The 26,136-nt window shown below is 33.0% G+C and overlaps 1 protein-coding gene across 2 annotated transcripts in view; it reads right to left on the bottom strand.

Moving 5' to 3' along the window:
• LOC129235177 (uncharacterized) overlaps window positions 1-25,575 on the bottom strand; it is a 193,223-nt gene extending 167,648 nt beyond the window's left edge. Inside the window, exons 1-4 of one of the 2 annotated variants that reach the window (XM_054868866.1) lie at window positions 25,522-25,575; window positions 20,729-20,836; window positions 18,247-18,372; window positions 15,829-15,972 (exon numbers count right to left, since the gene is read on the bottom strand). In XM_054868866.1, the coding sequence (XP_054724841.1) occupies window positions 15,829-15,972; window positions 18,247-18,372; window positions 20,729-20,836; window positions 25,522-25,532 (389 nt within the window). In that variant the 5' untranslated portion in view covers window positions 25,533-25,575. Of the gene's footprint in view, window positions 1-15,828; window positions 15,973-16,108; window positions 16,172-18,246; window positions 18,373-20,728; window positions 20,837-25,521 lie in introns of those variants that run through there. The other variant, XM_054868867.1, reaches the window with a different exon arrangement.
• Between the last annotated feature and the right edge of the window lie 561 nt (window positions 25,576-26,136).

The following is a 26,136-nucleotide window of genomic DNA, read 5'->3' as shown; positions in this document are numbered from 1 at the left end:
AATGGAACAGTTGGAGAGTCTGGCAACGCTATAAGCATGCAGGGGAAAATTATTTAAAAGAATATTAGACAATGCCGTCCCCCCCCCCCCAAAAAAAAAAACTTGGGGGCAGGGAAAATGGTTACTTTGCTTTCTGTTTTTTTATGGTACGCCTTTAGTGTTGGATGAATTAATCGTTTCACACAATAGAAAAATGTTTCTATACGAAACAGCATTTTTTTTAAATAAAATTTTTATTTTCATTCAATTCCTGTCAAATATTATTTTATGGAAAAACAAAAGAAAAAAAAGAAGGAAAATGAGGTGGCATAGAAGAAATATGTGTGCTTTTACAAAATGTTCAACTGTACAAATAAGATTTCATGAAGAAAAAAACGCAATATAAAAAAAGCCTAGTTATCGAACTAAAATGAACTATTCAACACGCGTAGTTGGTTTTCCTTTGACAACGTAAGTTACAAAGGGAAAAGGTTTAAACCCCTCCCTTCATGAAATCCTGGACACGGGCCTGATTTTATTTTCCCGCCAGCACCCTCTACAGCATCATCATCCACCGACCGCCTCACGATGCTGCTCCTCTAGCGAAAACCGTCTCCAGGTCGCGTCAATATCCTACACTTACACGCATACATACACGCACGTACACATACACACAAACACATACATACACACACAAACACATACATACACACACAAACACATACACACACTCAAACAAATACACACACACACACGCATACATACAGACACCTACACAACTACCCACACACTCATTCCTACACACAGACACAAACACACATACACATACCCTCTACACACATAAACACGCAAGCACTCGTGATTGCGAAAAACATAATTTGAATTCAAGAGGTCAAAATTCAAATTAATTTTTTTTTATTATTATTATTTTTTAATTTCTCATTTTCCGTAACATTGTTACGTAGACGTCGGCCTTTGACAGTGAACAATATTCTTGCAGTCTCTTAAAACTCAAAACTCATACGTACTAGAAAGTTTACGAGTGCATCCTTGGCTACAATGGTTTGTGAACTTGCTTTAGAATCAGAATCAAGTTGTTATCGGAAATACGATCACTGAAATGCATCCTATCATTTTTTACACTTTAATCTTAGCTATTTCGTTCTGACAGTCTGTAATCACGTAGCCTGTAATCACGAAGGAACTAAATACATTTCCTTGTAAGATCGTATATCAAGAGTCCTGTTAACTTACAAGCAGTTGAAAAATGGACGAGCTGAAGGTTTTATGAATGTGTGTAGTTTTCTATCGTAACGTGTATCAACGAATAAAGATTTTTTTTTCTTCTTTTCCCGTGTTCGAGACACCCCCGCATCTGCGATACTTGTCCCCGTTCGCGAGCTAAGGTAAACAAAGCAATGAAGGAAGATAAGTAGATGGCGGGGAAAAAATTGTGGCATTGTCTTTCGAGTTGGAACGTGGAACATGAATTACGATGCCAGCTCATTATTTGTGTTGAGTAAAACTTGTAAAACAGAGATAGTTAGATCTTTTTTTCCTGGCGTAAAAATACACCTAGATATTTTTTAGAAGGTATAAATTCATTTTGGGGGGAGTGAAGTATCCACACAGGGTCGACGAGAGCCAAGGTCCCTTTTGAGTTTGGTCGCCTGCCCCCCTCCCCTCCCAATTGCATAACTTCTAGTTTCCGACTAGGTTGGCAGCACCTTTCATCGAAAATTCTACAGGGTGTTCCGTTTCAACCTGCAAGACCTTTATTTTCGCAACTGTTAGTCCTAGATGTATACTTCCAATTGCAAAAATGTTCAAAATCAGATGCAGAGTTAATGTATTGAAAGTTTGCAGTAAAAATAAAATTGAGTCAAAAAATAAAACATTTGGTCTTTTATACGGGCCCCAAGTCCCCTAACTTATATTTAGGGAAATAATCTCCACTGAAAAATAATTCCAACATAAAAAGTTTGAAATTAGTACGACCAGTATTCACCGAGATATGAAACGCAGCGTTTTTTGACTTACACCACTTTTCACTCGCCGTCAATAACACCTTTTGGAGGAAAATATAATGGTTAACAAGTGTTAAAAATTACATGTCTGCATAGAGTGTGATTTTTCAAATTATTCGAGGTTTTGTAGTGTGTTTTTGCGTATCACGGCATAACATTTGCATTCATTTTTGAATAGAAATGAAAAATATAAATACATTGTTTCTCTTACTTTGACGACCTGTTATTCTTCTAAAAGAGCAATAAGTTCCAATCTCATCTTCTGTATCGTCCCTTAAAACTTACAAATGGAATATCTCCTTGAGTTTTTGTCACACAAATGTCAAGGTTTTCATGTAAGTAACACTTGTCAATGGAGATTACTTCTCTAAATATCAGTTAGGGGACCTAGGGCCCATATAAAAAGTTAAATTTCGTATTTTTGACTCATTTTTATTTTTGCTTCAAACTTTCAATACATTAACTCTGCATCTGATTTTGAACATTTTTGCAATTGGAAGTATACATCTAGGACTAACGGTTGCGAAAATAAAGGTCTTGCAGGTTGAAACGGAACACCCTGTATATTAGTGATCCATCCAGGGCCTTTTAGACTTAACGGGGCACGAAGCTATTTCAAGTATGAAGCCCCTTTTGTAGTCCAAACACCTTTTCTGTCTTTTGCGAAAGAGGCCACTGCTAAGTTTTCTCCCCCCACTATGTTAGTCTTTTCCCCAGTGGCGTACATAGCACCCCCGCAAAGCTACGACGCGGTGTGGCGCAAAAGTATGAGGGCGCAAACTCTGATAACACTATGATAAATTTAATAAAAATTCTTATGGGGGGAGCATTTATAAATCTTGCGGGGGGGGGGGGGGGCAAGGCACCGAAGTCTACGTACGCTACTGCTCTTCGTTTTATAATGTGTTGCTTGCTGTCTTTTTTGGATTGACCTCAAGAGTAGGAATGGTATCAAGAGAGGTATGCAGGGCTTCCCTTCAAGAGGGGTATAGAACATCCCCAATTTTAGGGGTAAGGGAAGTTTCCTCCCCAGGAGGAAATTTTGAAAAACATGTAAAAAGTTTGCGTTTTGAAGTCTTAAAGGAGTAATTGGAACTACAAAAATATCAGCAAATAATTGGTAAACAAAATTTATTTCAATTTGTATACGCTTTTGCAAATTAAAAATTATTTTGGGGTCAACAAATCAGTGACAACAGTCGACAGAGAGAAAGAACGAGGGAGGAGAATGGATAATGCATTGTTACTTGCTCACATCGGCTTTGGGTACAATCAATTTCTTTGATTACCCCTTCAACCTCCAACCCACCAACAAATACACATATGTCTGCGGACTCTCGCTAGTGAGATCATTTTAATTTATCTACCAGTTTGTTGGCACCCTCAGCTCAGTGAGATGGCATCTGCCTTCAGCCTGGTTATTCCCTTTTTCAGACTGATGAGTTCATAGCAAGGACGAAAATGCAGTCTCTGGATAGCACAACCGAGCTGACGGTACATTACATGTATTGCTTCCTTGTTTAAACCAGTGTAGCGTGGGGAGTGATCTTTTTACCTGATTCTAGTATTTTCTAGAGCAGGTTTGTGCATTCATTATTAGCATTGAAATTACTATTTAGATGTAAATGTCACCAAGCTTGGGGAAATTTGGCGATTTCTCGATAAATTTGGTGTTAAAAATAAGTCGCCAAAAATAATGCCAACTTGGCAATAACTCTAAAATTTGTCGGCAATCCCAGAAGGAGTCTTTTTTTTTTTTTTTTTTTGGTGCATAGCAAACAAAGTCAACATCCAGGTAAAGTTTCATAAACTATGGTAAGCAAAAATTAAATGGAATAAGCGTCAAATTTAGTCAGATTACAACAAATTAAGAATACATAAACATAAAAATAATTACTATTTACAAATTGGGGTACATGCACCTATATCCCACTGGCTTTTAATCTTTCATTTAATTTAATTAAAATGGAAGACTTGAGGTTAAAAAAGTGCAAAATATGTAACTATCAAACTACTTCTCTCATGGGACCATAAGCGCGGGGGTCGGACATCCCTGACCCAAATAATAGAAGGGAAGGCTACATGACTTTTAAATATGTTTAAAGGTCCAATGAATGAAACTTTCATCTTCATCGAAAGTAACTTCAAATTGGTTTGTCTCAGATATGTAAAGAAGGCAAATTACAGAAACTTCGTAAAATTGCAAAAGCACTGTTATCAGAAAAAGAAAACATTTAATGAATAGTTTTAAGAAAGACAAATGTATCTATCTTAGTTATTTCTTTAAAAAGAAATGAATAAGTAAATAAATAATAAATAAATAAACCTAATAAAAATATAGTCACCATGTTATATTTAGTAAAATTTGTTTCTAATATTTAAGCAAACAACTTCACAAAAGGCAAGTTGAAGAACAAAATTATAAAAAAAAAAAAAAAAAAAAAAAAATTGTCCCAGCATACTATATGTTGAATCTGAATAGGTAAGAAAAGTAAAAAATAAATAAATAAATAATAATAATAATAATAAAGCAGCACTAAAAAATGAAGCAACTTACTGACCATTGCAAAGGCAGGTCATCCGTAAAAAAAGTCATTGATTTGCGAGGAAAAAAATAAAAAGAAAAAGGAAAAATTAAAAATAAGAACTTTAAAATAAATGATTTTTAGCAAAAAAAAATCGTTTGCAGCTACAGTGAAACCTGTGTAAGTTGACCACTTGCGGTGTACTACTTTAGTGGTCACCTTAAACAGGTGGTCAATTTACAGAGGTTGATTTATACGATAAAGGCTAATTCCGTGCCTGAGAAAGGCGGTCAACTTAGACAGGGGTTCAACTTTACAGGTTTTACTGTATTTCTTTTGGGTAAAAAATAAAGCTCTCGGATTTTTTTTTTTTTTTTCATCCCTCGTTGCCAAAAATTAAAAATCAATAAAAGGAATAAATTAAAAAAAAGGGGGTGGGGATAATAAATAAGAGTTTACCAAAATAATTAGTTTTCATTGAAAACAAAATCTTTGCTATTTTTTCTTTCAGAAAAAATACAAAGCACCCTGAATTTTCTTTTTTTACGATTCCAAAAATAAAAAACAATTAAAACTTTAGAAAGAAAAATAATCATTATTCCACAATGAAATCATTTGCGCTTTATTTTGATTCAGTCAATCATTCAATGTTTATTGATAAAATTTTTTCCATTTCTTGAAACCAAAAATTGAAAACATATTCAAAACCTGCACATTTTTTTCAATTTTTTGTTATTAAAAAGTTATTGCGGGGGGAGGGAATGGGAGCAGGCGGACACGTGTTCCGGGGTTACAAGGAACGCCTTTTCAATGAATAAAAGAAAAAGTGAGCATAACCGAATGAAAAGTTATCCGACAAAAGCATTTTCCTCATCTCAAAACAAAATATTACATTTACAATCTTTAATTTTCAATCTTTATTTCTTTTTTTTTTCCGCGATACTTCTACAATGCAATACGCTATCTTTCAAGTTTTCTTCTTCATTAAAAAAAAATTTTTATGTGAAAATTAAAATAGGCTAAAAAGCATTAAGAGAGAAAATGTGCACACCGAGCTCTGTAAAACATATGGTTTTAGACACCCAGAGATAGATGGCAGCACCAAACATTGATTTGAAATTTTTTTTTTATGACGTAAGCTTCAAGTATGACTAAAATATGACGTCAAGAGTATGAGTAATATCAACAACACCACAAATGACGAATCACGAATGTGATTGCACTTGCGAAGGAGAAGGAAAATTTACTAAGGGTGCAACCTTTTTCCTCATGATTTCCGAATCATATTTACTTTTGAAAATTTGAATTACTTTGAAATGGATTTTTTCACATTCAATTTACTTCTAATTAAATCAAAGCAATATTCACAAGATGATTAAATTATAACAATTTTCGTAAATTTTTTTCTTCCTCACATTTTAAACACTTGTTTAATGTGTCTTTTTAAGTTTGTTATTTATTTTGTATGCAATTAAATGAAATTTCAATGAATATTGCATGTGGTGTGTGTCCTCGATTTGTATAGGACCTGGTTGACGCACGATTTAGCGTTTCCGTGGACCTGGGACCTACAATTTAGGGGCACCAAAACAGCATACATTTCTTTAATTATCCTTCTTTTTTTTTTTGGAAAGACAAATTTCAACATTTTATCTCAACCTACAGAGGAAACGAAGGAGGGGGAGCACTACCAATTTGTACTAGGATATAGGATTAGTTTACAACATTGGCGTCGTCAGATAAAATTTATTCGGGGAGGGGGGGGGGGGTGCTCTGCTTAATTTTTCCAAAGAATACAATAATAACAAGAATTACAACTTGTTTCAAAATAATGTAGAACATTGTTGTTATCGATTTCACGATTTTTTAACTCTTATTTAGAGTAATTTTTATCTTTTTATCTCTCCCTCTCCCTCGCGGGATAACCAGACATATCTTTCAAGAGCGTGCATTTAACGAGACGTTCGTCCAGAGTTAAACAAGCCTACTTTCCCACAAACAAATATTAATTTGCCTTTTCAAAACGGTGAAATCATCTACCACAAAACAAAATGTAATTTTTATGAGGAAAAGAAACAAAAAGTTATTGATTACTTTGAAAATAGTATCAAATTCATTTTCCCAAACTATTAGATACATCATCAGTAAATTCTGACTATTTATATTTTTTAATCTTTTTTTTTAATTCAAGCACATTTTTTCCACATGTAAATGTAAAAATAAAAAAAAAAAAAGAAAAAAGAAAGAAAAACTGAACTGCAATACAAACTCTGCCCAGTAAAAAAGTTCTAAACTGAACAGGTGAAATACAGGTCTGTATAGTTTAAGTAATGAGAATAAATCTACAAATCAAAATGTTTGGCAGATATCGTTAGAAAGCTTTAGTAGCTTTAAAAGTATGCTCCATACTTCTTCCGCAGTCAAGTTTTCCACGCTTCGCACGCTACCTGAAAGTCAACAAATGAAACTTTTTTCAAGCTTAAAATGCAGAACAGCATTGAACACAGTTGAGTAATCAAATTTTGTGCAAAAGATTTCAGAGATGGCTCAACCGAATGCAAACAGAAATATCCACTTATGGGAAGCTGTCATGAGGGGATGTCATGACATCATCCTCTATTAAACCGTCGACAATAGTATCCGTCCATATTGTGTTCAAACACTTTCTGAATAAAATGTAAACGATTTCAGAACTATTTTTAATTCATTAATCATTCTTGAAAGTAAATATTTGAAACATTACTTATTTTCCTTGCTTATGAAATTAATTTGCAACGTTTATGCCCAATGATTGCCTTTTTCCCTGGCCGATTTGGTGCTTTTTATTGACACCCTAACAGTTTCAGAAATGTTTCGTAACTAAAACCATATGATCGTTCATGGGATGGGGGTAGGGATCATTCTTCAACAAGATCCCCCCCCCCCCTCTGCCTTAAAATGGTAGTCTGTATCGGTCCCTAACCGTATCATATCTGCTTCGTGGTTACAGAGCATCTGACGAAAAAGTGCATCCCACCGATTTCTCAGCTTCCCTACAATACCGCCGTTGCTCCTACAGACTTCTCCTCTTTCTGGGAGTAAAGCCGCATTCAAAGAACGCAACTACGGAGTTCTAATAAATGCTGTTAAAGTGGCTTGCACGTGTGCATTGAAGGTTGTCGCATTGGCCGTCTTTCAGGGAGTGCGCGAAGCGTGGAAATCTTGCTTTCAGAAATGTGTTGATATTCAAGAAGCATAGTTTCAAGATTAGTAAAATTTTGTAGCGATGTCTGCAAAACATTTTGATATGTGGATTTGTTTTGATTACTTAACATAAAGACCCTGTACACAATATGAAAAAGAAACATATTACACAAGACTTTGCAATAGTACTTAAGCATAACAGAATATACTGAAACTGAAACTTTTTATTCTGCAAGAAACAAATTACTTTTATCTTTCGATCATTGGTTCACTAAACAAAAGATCGACTACAACAACAATGATGATGACGATTAACAATAAAAATAAAAGATAACCTATCAAGAAAATGTTTCAGAAATAAAATCACTTGTCGCTCTATCTTTTGTGATTGCTAATTGAACGGGATCGACCTATCTATTTGTTAATTACCTTCATCTATGTAAAGTCGAGAGAAGAAGTTATTTCATTTTTTATTCATGTTCTTCTTCACTTCCTGAACAAAAAAAATTAAAAGTATGTTTTAAAGTTCTACAAATTCTTTATACGTTTAGTAATAAAGCAAACTAATTGCATACTCGTGTTTTGGGACTATTAAGAAGTCCAGTATTCTCTATATGTAAGCAAGATCGAGGAAAGTTAAACTGGTACCAGGAAAAAACATTGACAAGATGACAAGCACTAAAAACAAATCAGTGCCTGTTTCCGTGTAGGTACACTTATAGGCAGTCGCAAGTAACGAAAAAGAAGGTTTTAATTTTGACACTTTCCTTCAATTGATTAGCGCGAAAATGAACAGCATTTTCACTATTTCAGGTGTACTTGCATACCGAATTTTGTCTGGGTCCTTGCATTACTTCTAGAGAAGACGAGATAGAATTAAAAAATACCGTGGAAAACGTTCGATTAATCCTCCCCTTTGGAGATCTTGGTGTTGAATCGAATCATATAACTTTTAAGGTCTGCATGAGACCAATTTTCGTCTGAATCCCTGCAATACTTCTTGACATATAGTAGTTAAGCATGACGAAGGTAACGTTAGATTGCTCTGCCCCTTTAGTCCAGTCAATGAGTGCTCAAAATAGGTGTGTAGCGTGTGTATGGAATATGCGATAATTTTTGACTTTAGAATATTGTTAGGGGTAGTTAGTAAATAAACATACTAAAAGTCCCCACCTCAACGGGGTGAGCTAAAGGTGGGAGGGAGGAGGGGAAGAAAACTTTGGGTTTTTCGAGAAAATGTCGGAAACGGTGTAAAAAATGCGATTAAAATAAAAATTTAAGCTAAACAAACTTCCTATGAAACTTTTTCTACACATATTTGTCAAATTTCCAATAATTTTCCGGGTATATGCTATGAAAAATCGATGATTTTTGGAAAAGTTCTCTCTTTTTGTCAATAATTTGCTCCTAGTGCCTCCAAGGATCAGTATTCATGAAAATTGTCAAGAACAAAATTGTAGAGCTTTAAATTTCCTTCAATTTGATATGCTATTTTGTTATATTTTATTCAACCAATCAAAAGTTACAGAATTTCAAACACGCACTTTCATGGCAAAACATGGAACACTTGCCATTTACAAATTACCCCCCCCCCCATTTGTGTTGTAGTAATCCACAAATACCTCTTTATTGTCCATCAGGGTTATCGAATTCATTGAGGAAAGAGGAAGTGTGCAATCCTTTCCAGTCAGTTTGAAATTTGAATCCATTGGGAGACATGGAATCCTTATTTTTCAAATATAAACCTTAAAGTGGCTACTACTGAAGCAGTGGCCACTACTGGTGCGTTTACTTACTGGTTTTTCGCAATTTTTTATAACCAGTGATTGAACACCTGAAATCTACCTGAAAAATTGATCTACTTGAAAATCTACGCATTTTGTATTGACTGAAACAATTGAATTCATAGCCTAAACATGCATACTTAGTTTATATTTCTTAGAATTTAAAAATAAAATTTATAAATAGAATTAATATTTAGCTAAGTAGTTTCATGTACGAAACCAGCATTATAATTTTGGAAGTGATAAAGAGTGATGCACGGTCGTTCACATTCTATAATTTTTTTCAGAAAAAAATGCGTGACCAAAGTGACCAATCATGTGTCAGAACTTCAGTAAAGAGGGCTATTGAAGTAAAAAGAAAACTCCATTAAAATTCTTTTGGAAGCTTATTTTTTAAAAAATATTACGAGTTGTTCATTCACAGGTCGATCTACGCTATTACGTTTTCATATTTAAACAATGATGCAGTATACTTCATTTTTAGAGGAAACAAATCATTACTTGACACGAATTATTAAATTATGACTTAAGATTACGAAGGAAAGAAGCTTGACGGGGGGGGGGGGGATTCAGCAAATCGTACAGCAAGTATACGTGCGCTTACATCAGCTGCAAATAAGTGTAAACGTAGAGTTTAAAGATCTTACGTCTTTTTGTAAGATTGCAACATAATAGCGTATTGCACACAGTTTCGTTATCAGGTTTGCTAAGAAGACTTAACGCTTGGTAAAATGTTCTTTTTCTGCTGCAATCTGCATTAGAAATGCGGATCGTGTGGATTCTCTGTTAATTACTTTGGTTACTACGTATAAAGTCATTGTTGTTCAAAGCAAGTTTTGAAAATCTAATAAAATAGAACTCTTAATCACTTAAACGAGAAGTAAATTTTAAAAAAATGTTAATAAATAACCGATGAAAAATAGAAACGACTAAGGTAAAAGTTTTGATGATTAAAAAAGTTTCTTAAGCAACCAACTTGCGCCAAAAGAGCAACCCGAGAACTCCCAGTGTCAGAATTTTCTTCACACTATTTAAAAGAAAGTATAAGAAATATTTGATTATGAAAATGATTTAAGGAAGAAGAAAATGTTAACTTTTTGAAAAAAAAAAGAAAGGCCCGCTGCTTGATTGTCATTTTCGCTAACTTTGTCATATATTTCTAACTAGCAGTACCGATACCCGTGCTAAGAATTTAAAGAAACTCCGTTGAATAAAAAGATTCCCCTACCCCCACCCTTCTGATAGCAAATGATAATTTTTCTCCAACTGAAATGCGTTCACACCTTTTCAAAAAAACCTATTAAAGTATCATTGGAATTTAAAACTATTAGCCAAAACACATAGAAAAACTTAACAGATAAACTCAAAATAATTCTTTAACTGTATAGTTCATCGCTTAACGCGCCAAGCAACCATGTTACCGTAACCCTGCCCTTTAGCGAGTGATGCGGGTTTTTTTACTGCAGTTTAAAATGTTTCGCCAAATAAGCAATAGTATAGTACAAATGTTGTAAAGAACAATCACAATTGAATAATACGACGAATCAAATTATTTTCTTAGATAATTTACTATATTCAATTATAAGAACAAAAACGAACGTTGCAGAAATAAGGAGAACAAAACCCAATAGAAAAAACCTACAAAATCAAATTTTGTACCTAAATATCGAAAAAAAAATCGCATTCAAAAATCGTTTGTTGACCACAACAGCGACGATCGCAACAGTTCGCGTCTGTTGGCCATGACCAGCGCACTCTGGATAGCGAATTCATAGAACTAAACTTACCCCACCATCTATTAGGAATCCATAGAATTAAACATTTTTTAAACATTTAATATGCAATTACGAATATTTCGGTCAATCCGATTGAAAAAAAAAAAAAAAACCTATAGGGTCATTCCATAGGGACGAACGTAACATTCAGAGACTCTGTTTTGTTACATTTCATGAGTTTAAAATGTCTAATAATCATTTACTTGTGGTTTTGTAGAATTTTGGAGAAAGAATAAAACTTATGTGTAATATTCATGCAATAAAACACAGTACAAATCACATAAATTGGGTTTTTGAAACTAAATTACTATAGTGTGACGAATGTAACATTTTTGAAAAATTGATTTTTTAACATGAAATTCAGCTCTCAATTTCTTTAAAGTTTAGGTAGATATTATTGTAAAAACAGTGCGATGCGTTATTTTATTAACTTTATTTTTCATGCAGAATAATACTCATTTTTCTTATAATGTAACAGAAATGAATATTTCTTCAAAAAATGACGTATGACGAACGTAACATTGAAGAGCGTAACTCTGAAGTTACGTTCGTCACAGTGAAGACTTCAGTAGTTTTTTTTAGACCGTTACGTGTCTAAATATTAATTAATGAGTAAGCACTGATACTTTGTCTTAAAAGTAACACTTATATCAACAATTTTTCAACATGGATTAAATAAATGCTTTTTCATTGGCTTTGTGCAAAATTTATTTTTTTTTCTCTTCTATTTTAAAGTGAAACTTTCTATGCGAGAGCTTTGCTTTTCTGATCCCCAACATTTTTGTGCGACGGAAGTGATGTAGTTGTTTTTTAATTGTTTCCAGAAAAAATGAAAAATGACAGCGTTTAAATTTAATTTTGTTAATAAAATTAACAATTTAATTTCAAGTCTTAAGTCAGCATACATTTGTGGATTTTAGTCACTTGAAACGTTTTAAATAATGCAGGTTTTCAAGGATTTCTTTGATTCAAGTTCAAGAGCGTAATCTACATTGTTACGGTTTAGCCTTGAATAAGTTTGTTAACTTTTATTATCAAAATTAACTTTATTATTACTATTACTTTTTATTGTTTTTGGCAACAGCTAAAAGGTGGATTTCGATTATTTTTTAGTTTTCTCAGTTTCTAATCTATTTTCTTCATTAAAATATACAATTATGTTGTGAATATGCCTAAATTAGACGCAGAAAAAATAAAAGATTTTGGCGTGAGAGAAAACGTACGGGTGAAATGGCAGTTTAGAATATAATAAAAAAGAAAAGATAAAAGTTTTTCTTCTGTCTTGGGTCTTTACAATACACTTTTTTTTAAATCACACACAAGAATTTTTTTTTCCCAAAAAGCTATCAACAAATGTAATCTTAACGAAAACAATATCCATTGTAAGGATTGTTTTTTCAAGAAAGCTTCTTCCAGGAACTTTTTGACTTTCATTTCTGCCACAGTAATTACATTATTATAATTATTATTATTATTATTATTATTATTATTATTATTATTATTATTACTAGAAAGTCACCCGTCATGGTATGACGGGTGAAAATTGTTTCTACATTTGAATGAAGCGATTGCCTGTTTGATAATCTTTTGATAGTTGAAATTTTAACCCTAACACCAGTAGATTAACCCTAAACTTCAGTAAATAGCGTATATTCGCATCTCCAGAGCTCGAATACGCTACCTTGCTGTGATTTAGAATACTACCGAAAAAGGTAAAGCATTCCATTCTACGTGTTTTCTTCGGGGTAAATTACAGGCTTCAGATAGTTTATAGTGTAATGTAATTTCAGAACAATAGAAAAGAAAGCTTCCTACAAACACTATGATAAATTACTGTCATTCTCTAATCTTCAAAGGAAGTTATAAGTTACAGCATTTGTTTGTTACCTTTTTCATCCGCCATTAGACAGTGGCTGCAGCGCCTCTATAGTTCATTGGAGCTGCGAATTTTTTTGGTTCCTTCGTTTTCCTAAAATGACAGTCTTACCAGTAAAACTGTTAAGTCGCAGGATCGAGTTCAGCCTTGTCACAATAAAGCTTTCCCATGCATGTCAAACATTACCAAAGAATATTATCAAATTATCATACCGTGGCGCGAGTTTCATTGTTGAAACACGCGGGTTACTTCCTCATCGACTATTATTTATGTGAGGATTCTTCTTCTTCTTCTTCTTCTTCTTCTTATTATTATTATTTAGCAAAATAACATATAAAAGCCTATTTTTTCCCGGGACTGCATGAAAGAGCGTGCTTTTTGAATCTTTCCGTAAACTTAGCATGTTGAGAAAGGCGAAGTTGCTTTGGTTTACTACTCAATACAAAGCTAGCTTACTAGCTTCTCTACAATTGATTCTCATCTCCTGATTTCTCATTTTTAATTCCTCAGTCTTGATTTTCTTTATCGTTGTGTGTGTGTGTGTGTGTGTGTGTGTGTGTTTTGCCGTAATATTCGCATACGCTCTGCTGCTTTTTTTCTTGTCATTTTCTTTTTGTTTACCTGCCATTCTTGCTCTGCTTTAACTCTCTTTTTTTTGAGCTACCGATTTTTCCATAAACTGCAACCCAATAAAATTCAAATATATGTTGAAAATTGAGTTAATTGTTGTAAAAATTACAAAATATTATACAGTAACATTGAAAAAACAAGTATTTCAAAATATACATTTCATTAATTTTTTATTGAACTAAACGTTTGAAAGATGCAGTGTTTGTTTCAAACGATTACGTTCGTCAGAACCAATATGTTACACACGTCACGCTGATAACTAATTGGGTAAATAATTTAATAAAAATTCAGCATTTTAAATGCATTCTAGGAAGCTCCTGGGAGCTGAATAAAGAAAAATGTTATCTTTTTTATAGTCCTATAAAAAGTGTGTGGAAAGGAAAATACGACGTTTTGTGACGAACGTAACAGGCCGTTCAACACATAATTCAAATTAAACTCAACGAGAAAAAAATTAAAATTCAATGAAAGAAATTAAAGAAACTAAAATCTCAAAATGTAAGCAATAACTGAAAAAAAAAAAAATATTTACGTCGAATGCATGCTTAAAAAATTACAAGTCGCGTTTCTTGAATGCTTTATAGCTAAAATTTACATGTTGTAGTTGGAGATCTTCAAGCAGTAACTATTCTACGCACGGCATCCATCTTGAAAAGCTTTTTACGAGATTCAAAAATTAAGAATGTTATCTCTAAAATTATGTATAGCACATTAATATTGTTTGAGTTTGAAATTTTGGCCTGCAGGTTGACATTTTCGTGGAATGACCCTATTGCCTTCTTCAATAAATGAACACAACAAGAACAACAACACAAAAAGAATTCTACACAAAAAGAATATTTCAATGGGGTTGTTTCCAAAATTTTAGAAGTATTTTTTACTGAAAGAGCATGCTTAAAAACATAGGACCTGACCATTTTTTGATAAATTTGTTTACGTTTAATATTTTTAAAAAATTACTTAAATCGGAGCGCTTTCATTGCTTGCGGCTTCTGCCGATGACATCACAAATGATGAAATGCCATTCAGTGTTGCCATTCACAGTGCAAAATATTTAATTCGCATGTTTACTCACGTGCATTGGCAACGGTATGGTTGATAGCAAGCGTAGAGCGCAATTTCAATTCGCTGCTTGATTATCATAACGTGGAAACGTAGTAGAAAAATGCGGCAAAGTGCATCATTTGTGACGTCATCAAGACCACAACTTCATTTGAAAAATCGGAAATTTAAAAAAAAAATAATTAAAAAAAAAAAAACTGTTGGGAAAATGAAAGTGCTTTCTGGGTCCATGTTATTATTATTATTATTATTTTTATTTTTATTTTTTTTTTACTCATTCTATCTATTTTTATGCCTAAAAGTAGTACTTTTGACTGAAGGAAACCACCCCATTCTAATCAGTAGTTCCTGAGAGTAGCGCGTTCAAACAAACAAACAAACAAACGTTTCAGCTTTATAATATTAATATCGATAACCTGTAAAAAAACTTAGGAGAAAGTTTTTTTTTTTGAGAATTTTTTTTTTTTTTTTTTTAATTTGTAGAATTAAGGACTCAGAAAAATGTCACTTTTTGTAGTTCCAAAAATGAGCAATGGAAACTATGTTTCATTACATCTTTTACATTTGAAATGCTTTTTTGGTGAAAATATTTCATTTATTACTTATTCTAAGCACCACATGTTATACAAAATAATAATATTTGCTGAAGCAAATAAAATATTTGATGAAACAAAATAAAATATTTTTTTTTCTTCTTGGTGTGCGTTTTTCTCATGTCTGGACTTTTCCAGGGTTAGTACTTTTTGGGAGCGGAGAGCTGAGTATGGCAGGAGTCACTATTGTCTGAAACCCTGGCTTGATTTTTATTTGTTTATCCGTTGTTTCGATTTGAGAGTGTACTTAAGAACAGCCCTAAGCAGTGGCTCCAATTTAATAAAGACTTGAAATCACCACTTTGGTGTAACATATCTTATGAATAACTCAGCACGAAGTACGTATCCTCTTTGTCATCAGAGTCATTACTTAGTTTAAAAAAAAAAAACTTACCTTGGCTTTCTGATGGAGTCGCTTTTGTTCGCAGGACGTCGCCGTTTGAATGAATGTAATCCACCTTCTTTTTCAAATTCATCCAAAACACTATCAAGGGCGTCTAATGACTTCGATACTTCTGAAGGTAAATTTTCCGGATGCCTTAAATGTATTCTTAAAATTAGTTTCAGACGGTTTGATGAAAAACAAAATTAAGCTATTTCTAAAGAAAATAAACAAACAGCTTACAATACAATCTTGAAGAATTTATTCATAACAATGTTTAAAGTAGTATTACCAAAACTCAAACACCATCAGAACAATGAGGGCTCAAGCCACGATAAAACATTTCCTGAAATCGGCGTTTGAAAAATGAAGTTATTTTTGACTGTTTTAGTGTAGATTTAATGCGACACTGCTCTTTTCGCTCGTGTTCTCTGCTAAATAATTCTACGTCATTATCCCTTCAGATGTAATAGACTTGCGAAACTAAAAGTGTTGCAATTAAATTGTTATTATTTCGGGAACATTTTATGATTGTAAAGAGTGATGGAAAATGTTTAAGGTTTATGTTTCTTGATGAAAGCGACATAGCACTGAAAACGGATTGTATTTTAGAATACGCCCCGCTTTTGTTTCATTGGAATTATCGTCACAGAAAAAAAAGCAGAAAAACATAGCATTTAAATGAAATAAGATAAAAATTCTTTATGAGGTAACCATTAATTGCTCTAGTGTAGTGATGTCCATTTTTTTTCACCCGAGGATCGCATCATACAAAGATGAAGGACCGAACACATATAAAGATTAAAATATATTTCACTGTTTTTTTTTTTTTTAGAATCAGTAACATGGGGAAACGCAGAAAATGAAAGAAAATTACAAATCAAGAACTGTTGTTATTACTATTGCTTGTTTTATTGCTATGAAGTGTACATCTGTGTTTTAGCAATCGATTTCTAACTATTTGGCTGCAAATTTGCAACAATCATTCGTACGAATGAAGTTAATCGGTTATTCTGGAAGGTTCCAGAATATATTTTTTGATTCGTTACATTGTACATAACAACGGACCACATGAATAGGCTTCGCGGACCACATCCGGCCGTAGGTTTGGCGCCCCTGCTCTAGTGAAAGACTGAACGTCTTAAGACATTGTTTTGCAAGATGGAATTTAAAATATATAAATACGTGTTTCGATAAAATAGGTTCGTGAAAAATAGTTGTTAACCATTGCTCAAAAATGCAGGAAATCTGTAAAATAATTTACAGCAAGCGAATACTTAAGAAAATAAGACAAGCAATATTAGTAGGTTGGCAATTGATTTTACAAATAGTGTGTGTGTAATTACGTTGAGTTCTTGAAACAAACGTGTAAATCCAGATAGATCTCATGAACAGGCATTTTATCACTTGAACATATTTCTTTCCATCATGTTCAAGCATCCGTTGCAATGCCGGATGTGACTGAAGAGGAAGGATGGCAAACCGACGCCCGGGCCCCGAGCGATATAACCAAACAACGAATAGAAATAAACTTAAAGCCTTCATTTAAAAAAAATTTTCGAAGGTAAAGAACTCACTCCCCATCTTCTGTCTTACTATATAACTTAAAATTGCGTTTCAAAACTTCAATGTCAAAAAGTTTCCTGAGACAGTTCCCAAACCCTGACTTTTCTTTTAATGTCATCAAGAATAGCCTGAAATACATGTTTAGGCTTTTAATTTGCAAAAATTACCGGAGGAGGTCCCCTGAACTCTCACCCTTTTATAATTTACCCCCATAAAATTATTGTCAAAAATAACCTGCAATTGGGAACTCATTTTCAAAACTTTTCAGAGTGAGATCCCTAAATCCCCCCACTTTCTCACCACGGTCACCAAAGATGTTTCGAAATTTACATCAATCAAAAAGAAAAAGCCGGTAAGGTTTTTTTGTGTTCATTTTTGATTTGGGCTTCTCTGTCCCCATGCTAAATGTTTTAAAGTACAATCACACTCTCCAGGATGTTTACCTAGGCTTAAGTGCGCAGCAATAGTGCTAAAGGGTTGAAAATTAACACAGACGTTACTTCAAATGTTTAAAGTATTATCATACCACCATAACTTCCCGTGTCCATATTGCTTCACTTCGAGTCTGTTTACAGGGTGGACAAGAGGCCATTTCAGTCTAGTCGGAAACTAGCGGCCGGCCCTTGGGGAGGTCTAGGTTCGAGATCGGAGTAGTGTAAGTTTTAAAGAGGACAGGGAACCCGGCAACCAAATTGACAAGGGGTCTGCCTCTGCTCTCGGTGTCCCTGTTTGTTTACAAATTAAGTTTTCGACCCAAATAACTCACACGTTTTACGCCAGAAAGAAAAAATCTATACAATGAAGGGAAAAATAAAAGATTCTGTTATTTCAAAGACATGCTTCATTAAACTTATGTAGACTTACTTTAAATCAGCAACTGGATGGATTTTAGTTTGCACCTCTTTATTTGTCTCTCTGTCAAACTGTTCAAGAATATCATCTAGTATTTCCAGAGAGTGTCTTGCATCCACTGGCACGTTCTTAAGTCCTCTATAAAATGTAAGAATAATATTTAATCTAGAATAATATAAAAAGATTCAAGATATTTTAGTTAGAGAAAATTAAGTTGGCAACGAAAATAGTGTAAACAGAAAGTTATTTTACTCACGTAGCTTTATATAAATATCTATATGAAAAAAAATGCACCGTATGATTTAGCACCAACCTCGAGCATTGCAATAAAAATAATCCTTAAAGATTTTCATCAAACTAGGACAACAGTCCCTAAACAACCTCCATTATGTTAAGAAGAGCACTCTCTAAAAGTCAGCGATAAATTAAGGGCAATAGTTCCTAAATAAATTCAGCAACAATGAAAAATTCCCATTGGAATAAGGATAGCTTACTCAAAATTTTGATTAAAATATTGACAAGAGTTCCAAAAAATACCCAGTAGAGTATGGATATTCCTAAATCTCTCTGTAAAATAATGACGAAAATCTTCAAAAATCCACGTAGAATAAGGTCAAAATAATCTTTAACAGAAATTAGAGTATGATCAAACGCGGAAGTTTTAAATACGAAAAAAAAAAAAAAAATCTATTACTGGTGCTGGTGCTTGGATAAAATATTTTCCCTCAACAATTAAATAGCAAAGAATTTTTTTTCGTCCGGCGAAAGGGCGAAACATATATCTTTTTCTTAGCTTAAAAAATAAATTATGAAAAAAACCCTTCAAAAATAATGAAAATATTGTGCTGTGGTTTTAAATTAATATCCGCATTGATTAATGCTCCACAGAAAAAAGACCAAGCGAAATAAACTCCCATCATTATTTGAATCCGTTGGTACCGATCTTCAGCTGTTCGTCAGTAGCTAACCCCAGATACAGATAGATAAATATTTTTTAAACTTTTGGATTTTACTATAAAAGATATTTTCTTTCATATCCGCTGACAAGTCTGGAACATTTAAAATGCTATATTATTTTTATATTTGATGAAATATATTAATTAGCTTAAAAGAATCTTTAAATGTTCCGAATAATAAGGACCATATCTTTATTTCGCTGTTCCCTTTGGCACCTAAAAAAAATTATTTTTATGAAGACATAACGTAAAATATGAATGGCAGAATACGTTTGCCTTTCTTGAGCAAAATATTAATTAATGGCTTATTGTATTCTTCAGAAAAGAATTCAAATGTATGTACCCATTCAAAAGATGGTAATTTATATTTGCACATGAGTAAGAATCCAAGGCAACTTTCAGTAATTTTGTGATGTGCCAATTTGAAGTTTCATGGACAGTCGGAGTTACTGATGTGATTCATATTCATTCGTACAGCAGTAAGATTGTAAGGCAACTTTCAGCAGTTTTGTGATGTGTCCACTTCCAGTTCCATGGTCAATTGACATTTCTGATGTGACTAGTATTCATTTTTATAGTAGTAAGAATCCATGTCAGGTTTAAGCTGTTTTGTGATGTGTCTTTTTCAGTTATATGGGCAGGTAAATGCTCTGGTGTGACTCCATTTTATTTGTACCATAATAAGAATCCAAGGCAACTTTTAGCAATTTGTGACGCGTCCATTCCAAGTTTCATAATCAGACATAACTTCTGATGCGTCTCTTATTTTTTTGAATAGCAGTAAGAATCCAAGACACCTTGCAGTAGTATTGTGATGTGCCCATTTCAAGTTCCATGGGCATTTGGAATTTCTGAGGCGACTCGTATTTATTTGTACCCGTATTTATTTGGACACATCACAAAACTCATGTAAGAACCAAAGGCAACTTACATGAGTTTTGTGATGTGTCCATTTTAAGTTCTGCAGTAAGAACTTCTAACTTCATATAACAAAAACAACATATGATATTTAAACTATGATTTAGGAAATCCTCTACACCAAAATACTTAAATCTAGGAATGAAGAACTAAATAAAACCCATATAAAGAAGATTCAGCCGTTAAACCACTATTAATCTGACAATCATTTAAAATAAGGTTAGGGAAAAAACTCAGTTATTGTATTCTTGTCGTTCTGATTTTTTTTTTTATGAGGATTGAGTGTCAAGCGGAGCATATTTATGGGTATAATTTTCCTTTTCGTTGAAAAATTAGTTTACCTGGAACGACGAGGAAGAAATGAAGCACATAGAAGCAAATGGATGTAAGTGTCAAAATTTAATTTGGATAGAACTAGTTGGAATGCTAGAGGAAACCCCTCCTTTTTAGGCAAGAGATGGCACTAGTAGCCCTGGCAGATGCTGCTATGAAAAACCTATCTGAAGTTTAAACTTGGCACACGTTTTACTCAAAACATTAAAAAATACACTTGCATCCCTTTGCTTCTCAATGTTATTTACGTTATTTTGCCTCACATGTTATTGAAAAGTACCACATACCGCATAGTAAGACTTGATTTGTCCCTCTTTTCGTGGTCATATTGGTTCAGAATATCATCCAGTATCTCTAGTGAACGACTTGCTTCTGTTTCAATTTCTTTTTCAATTCTGAAATAGCGTCAAAACTAAACTTAGCAATTCTAATGACTATTTAAACAATCGGAATTAAAGGAATTAAACAAAAATCTAATTCTTTGTTTACTGATTAAATGGAGAAAAAAGAATCTTCAGATAACGTGTATTTCAACGATTGATAAACTTCTCATGGAATTTATACATTTGGAAGTTACACATAAATAAATACATACATATATACACACACATACACACGTGTCAATTTATGAAAATTGCTTGTACTATCTTAAACTTTGATCTTCAGAGGTATTTTTTCCTAACTAGAATAGACTACATGTGTTACTACGTAGTTAAAATATTACCAGATTGGTGGCGCTAAAAGCGGAGTAAATATTTCACCATTTAACTCCCAGGACGATATTTAATTTGAAGGTGATATTCTTGATTCATCGTCTCATAGTAATATTTTCTTATTCATTCACTATTTTATTCACTCATTTATTTTTTCCATATGTTAATATACTCATTTTTTTTTTAAATTTTATTTCATTTATTGTTTTATTATTCATTAATTTATTCATTGGTTCTTTTATTTACTAATTCATTTTTTAAAAATATTTTTTATTACAAAAAAGAAATATTTCGGTTGAACAATATTTTACTTTTCGCTTTGTCCCATGAAAAAAAAAGTTAAAATTTTTCACCTTTTTTGAAAGTACAAATTTACTGCCAAAAATAAAAAATAACATTTAAATACAAGTTTTTCGGTAAAATAAAATGTTCTTTCTTCGTGTAATGTAATTTTGAAAACGAATTTCAAATTTGTTCACTTTGAAAAAGGAAATTTATCTAAACTCGCTTTGCCCCACATTCACTTACTTTAACTGTATAGCAATTAAAGTTTAGCTTCAAATAGATAATTTAAAGTAAAAACACAAAATTTATTATAATGGCCATTGTATTAAAGTTTTTATTAATCGGACATTAAAGTAGAAAAGTCTTTGAAAATAATTAATAAGAACGATGTTAGGTTTGTTTTTGTTTATAAAGTTCGCCAATAATTGGCTCCGCTTTCCCTTCAGATAAGTCCAACTCAAGAACCCTTTTCCACACAAGTAAGCTGTTGGAGACCCCGGAAGGTACGGAAATGTAGGGCAAAGTTAAATAGTTAAGATAACTTACGTTTTACAAAATGAAAAAATAGGATTTTTTCATTACTGTACTTTTTTTTTTTTAATTACTGTATTTCAAGAAAGAACAATATATTTTGTAATAAAACTTACATTGAAATAGTATTTTCAATTTTTGACTATAAATTTGTTTCTTCAAAAAAGTGAAAATTTTTGCACTTTGCCCCATGTATGATTGCTCCAAAAGGAAAAAAAACATTTTTCTTACGAAAAACATTTGAACTCGTTTATAGCGAGCCCTGTTTTAAAGAGAACTCGAATTTAGCGAGGATATTAAAAAGATTTGGTTGGTACAATGTTAAGTCTATGGGAGCAAAACTCGCTTTTAATGAGCAAACTCCGCTTAAAGCAAGCAATAATTTTGTAATTCATTTAACGTCTGTTGATTTCCTTCTGAGACAAGATTATTCTATTATTGGAAAAATTCCAATAACACTTCGAATTCAACCCAAAGTTAGAGATAAGACATAAAACATAAGGCCAAGTGATGACATGGCCTCTTTTTTTTTTTGAAATTTGTGGAGTGGAGGAGCATTTAAAAACTATCTTTGTCGAAGAGAATTTTTTAACTTCCGAGATATACTTCCGAGGATATTGTTTTTACTGATAAAAATTGTTCGTTCTCATACAAAATTGCCATTTTTGTGGATACAAAGCTGATACAGAAGTGAATTTTTGATTTTCCACCCCTGCATATGTTAATATACTCATTTGTTTTTAATTTAATTTCATTTATTGTTTTATTATTCATTAATTTATTCATTGGTTCTTTTATTTACTAATTCATTTTTTTTTAAATATTTTTTATTACCAAAGAGAAATATTTCCTTTGAACAATATTTAATTTTCGCTTTGTCCCATGAAAAAAAAGTTAAAATTATCCACCATTTTTTTGAAGGTACAAATTTATTGCCAAAAATAAAAAATAATATTTAAATACAAGTTTTTCGGTAAAATACAATGTTCTTTCTTTGTGTAATGTGATTTTGGAAACGAATTTCAAATTGGTTCACTTTGAAAAATGAAATTTATCTAAACTCGCTTTGCCCCACATTCACTTACTTTAACTGTTTAGCAATTAAAGTTTAGCTATGAATAGATACTTTTAAATTAAAAACATGAAATTTATTTTCTAATATTACTGATGACATAGCCATTTTTTTTTTGAAATTTTTGGAGTGGAGGAGCATTTAAAAACTATATCTTTGTTGAAAAGAATTTTTTCATTTCCAAGATATACTTCCGAGGATATTGTAGCTGAAAGTCAAGAGAGAGAGAGGGGGGGGGGGGAGCGACCCCGCAAAAACGAAAACGACAAATGTGAAGAAGTTGGTGTTCAAATCAAATAACCAACTTCTTCGATACTGTGCAGAAAGACATTAAAAAAAAAAAACATTTTTAATTTTTATGTTTTTTTTTCTTGAACTTGTTTTTCATGAGCACTCGGTTAGAACGAGCAAATATCATGGTCCCTTCTCGCTCGTTAAAAGCGAGTTCGACTGTATAACCTGTTAAATATTAAAAACATTTTTATCACATGAATGAATAAGTGCAGAAGTAATGGAGCAGTAAACAAATAAATAAATAAATATGATTTTAATGGTATACCCAATCAATTTATATCAATTTATATCTCCTGCTCGGTAAAGTTTAGAGTAGTAAGATAGGGCGGAATGAGTTCTCCTGGATGTCATGTATAAAGCGATACCAGTATTGACTTGGTAGACATTGAAAGTCTTATTAAACATTGACAGTAGTTACATGCAATGTACCAGACAACCAATTATCACATACAGAGACTGCAGTTTCGTTCTTATTAGGACTCCTTAGTTTGGAAAAGTGAATAACCGAGCCGGAGGCAGATGTCATCTCATTGAAACTGAGACTGCCAACAAACTAGTATATAAAATAAATTTGTCTCACCAGCGAGTATCCGCAGCGTGGTGCGGTTCGACTCGTGAACTGAAGGCAAAGTTTGAGTATTTAGCAGTAAGTTACCACCCCTAAGCCAAGGGTAAGGAGTCGAGCCGCACTATGCTGTGGTGGACACTCTGCGCTGGTAAGGTAAATTAACTCTATCTACCAGTTTGTTTTCAGTCTCAGCTTCAATGAGGTGACATCTGCTTCTAGCTCGGTTATTCACTATTCCAGACTGAGGAGTCCTAATAAGAATGAAACTGCAGTCTCTGGACGTGATAACCAGGCTGTCTGGTATATTTTATGTAGGTCTGACCTTAGTCCTGGCTTAAGGGCGGTAACTTACTGCTAATTGACAGTAGTGTTACACACACACACACATATAGATAAAGAGAGATAGACGAGCACAGATTTCAATAGTATACGTAAATAAAATATTTTTTATGTTATACGTCTCAATATGATTGAGTGTACTTAATGGTTGTTGTACCCGATGCAATATCACAGTATTCAATGTATTGCAACGAATCTCGAAGAATACCGAAAAGTGTTTGAAAATAAAGGTTGTTTTTTTTTTAGAGGTATAGAACACTGTTTGATCTGTGGGCCATTTTGATAGTTGTCACTTGCTTTGTGTTTAGTTTGGTTTGTCATTTCATCATGAATAGACAACAGGACGGTGCAACACGCCACACAGCGCGTGTCACAATTGATTTATTGAAAGAAACTTTCGGTGAACGAATAATTTCGCTTAATGGACCCGTGAATTGACCTGCGAGATCATACGATTTAACTACGCTGGACTATTTTTTGTGGAGCTGTATGAAGTCTCAGGTCTACACCGATAAGTCACAGACGATTCACGCCTTGGACAAGAACATTCGCCACATATTACTCACATACGGCCCCCATTGCTGCAAAAAGTGATAGAAAATTGAACTTCCCGATTAGACGTTCTCCAAGGCAGCCGAAGTAGCCATATACCAGAAATCACATTTAAATAAAAATGGTAAAGAATTATCTTTCGAATAAAGCCAAATTAATGGCGATTTATATCATTTAACGGTGTTTTATTTGAACCTAAAGTTCTATACCTCTAAAAAAACACCCTTTATTATAGTCCCTAGTGCAGTCAGAATTTATCTCCTGTATTTTTAGGGAGAGGGGCGGGATCATAACAGTTCGTCAATGTATATAAAAACTACCATAACAGATTAGAAACATTTCTTGAAGTCAAAAGTTCTGGAAGAAAATTTGAGCTAGCAACCCCCCCCCCTCCTCTTCCCCCCGCTGCAGAGCTGATTATAGTCACAAAGTTTAAACTAGTCGAAAAGTATTTAAATATTTACAAAATGTTGCTACACCAAGCAACTACAGTGTAAAAAGTCTTTAGTGACTGTACATAGTCTTCAATTATAATAATCTTAATCTGCTATGCTCTCGGGCAAACATAAATCACTCACAGATTTATTAACTAGATTATATCGAGTGGAATTCTGCTTTCAAGTACTTTATCAGATGCTACGACATCATATCTTACGTCTATTTTGAAAATATCGTTCGGTTTGACTATTTATGACGCCATAATCGAAAGAATTATGATTCACTGACCTGTGCTCCATTTTGTCTGAAGTCCCTCTCCGTAAGTTGTTTCTCTAACTGGAGTTCATTTCCAAATGTTAAGTCTAACACCGAGTGAAATCTTATCTGTTACAGAAGTGCAATGATGTTGATTTCGACGCAGGAGTTTTATTTGACTTTATCTTATCTGTGATATATACCTTTTCTTTTTTCTTTTGAAAATTCAATTGTTTTGGAAAAATTGAAATATTCAAGGTTTATATTTGAAATGCATACAGTAATTGTAGTACCTGATCACTTTAATAAAACAAACTGGTGCTTTATTAAACGTAATACCGGGACACCAATATTAAGACTGGCTACCGGTATAGAAATGTTTATAAAAAGAAAGAAAAGAAAAGAAACAGAAATGAACTCATTACATTGCCTCATTATACAATTTTATACAAAAAGGTAGAAACTATAAAAATAGTAACAATTTCATTAGGAATAAATATAAAAGGAAGAAATAAAAGTTATAATCAAATCTGAATACTAACTTGAAAATCTCCCGTCAAGGTATGACGGGTGAAAACTGCTTCTACATTTGAATGAAGGAATTACTTATTTGGTGATATTTTTTGATAGTTGAAATTTTAGCCGTAA

This window comes from Uloborus diversus, chromosome 2, assembly GCF_026930045.1.
Source record: "Uloborus diversus isolate 005 chromosome 2, Udiv.v.3.1, whole genome shotgun sequence".
Lineage (NCBI taxonomy): Eukaryota > Metazoa > Arthropoda > Arachnida > Araneae > Uloboridae > Uloborus > Uloborus diversus.
This window is presented reverse-complemented; position numbering and strand designations above follow the sequence as displayed.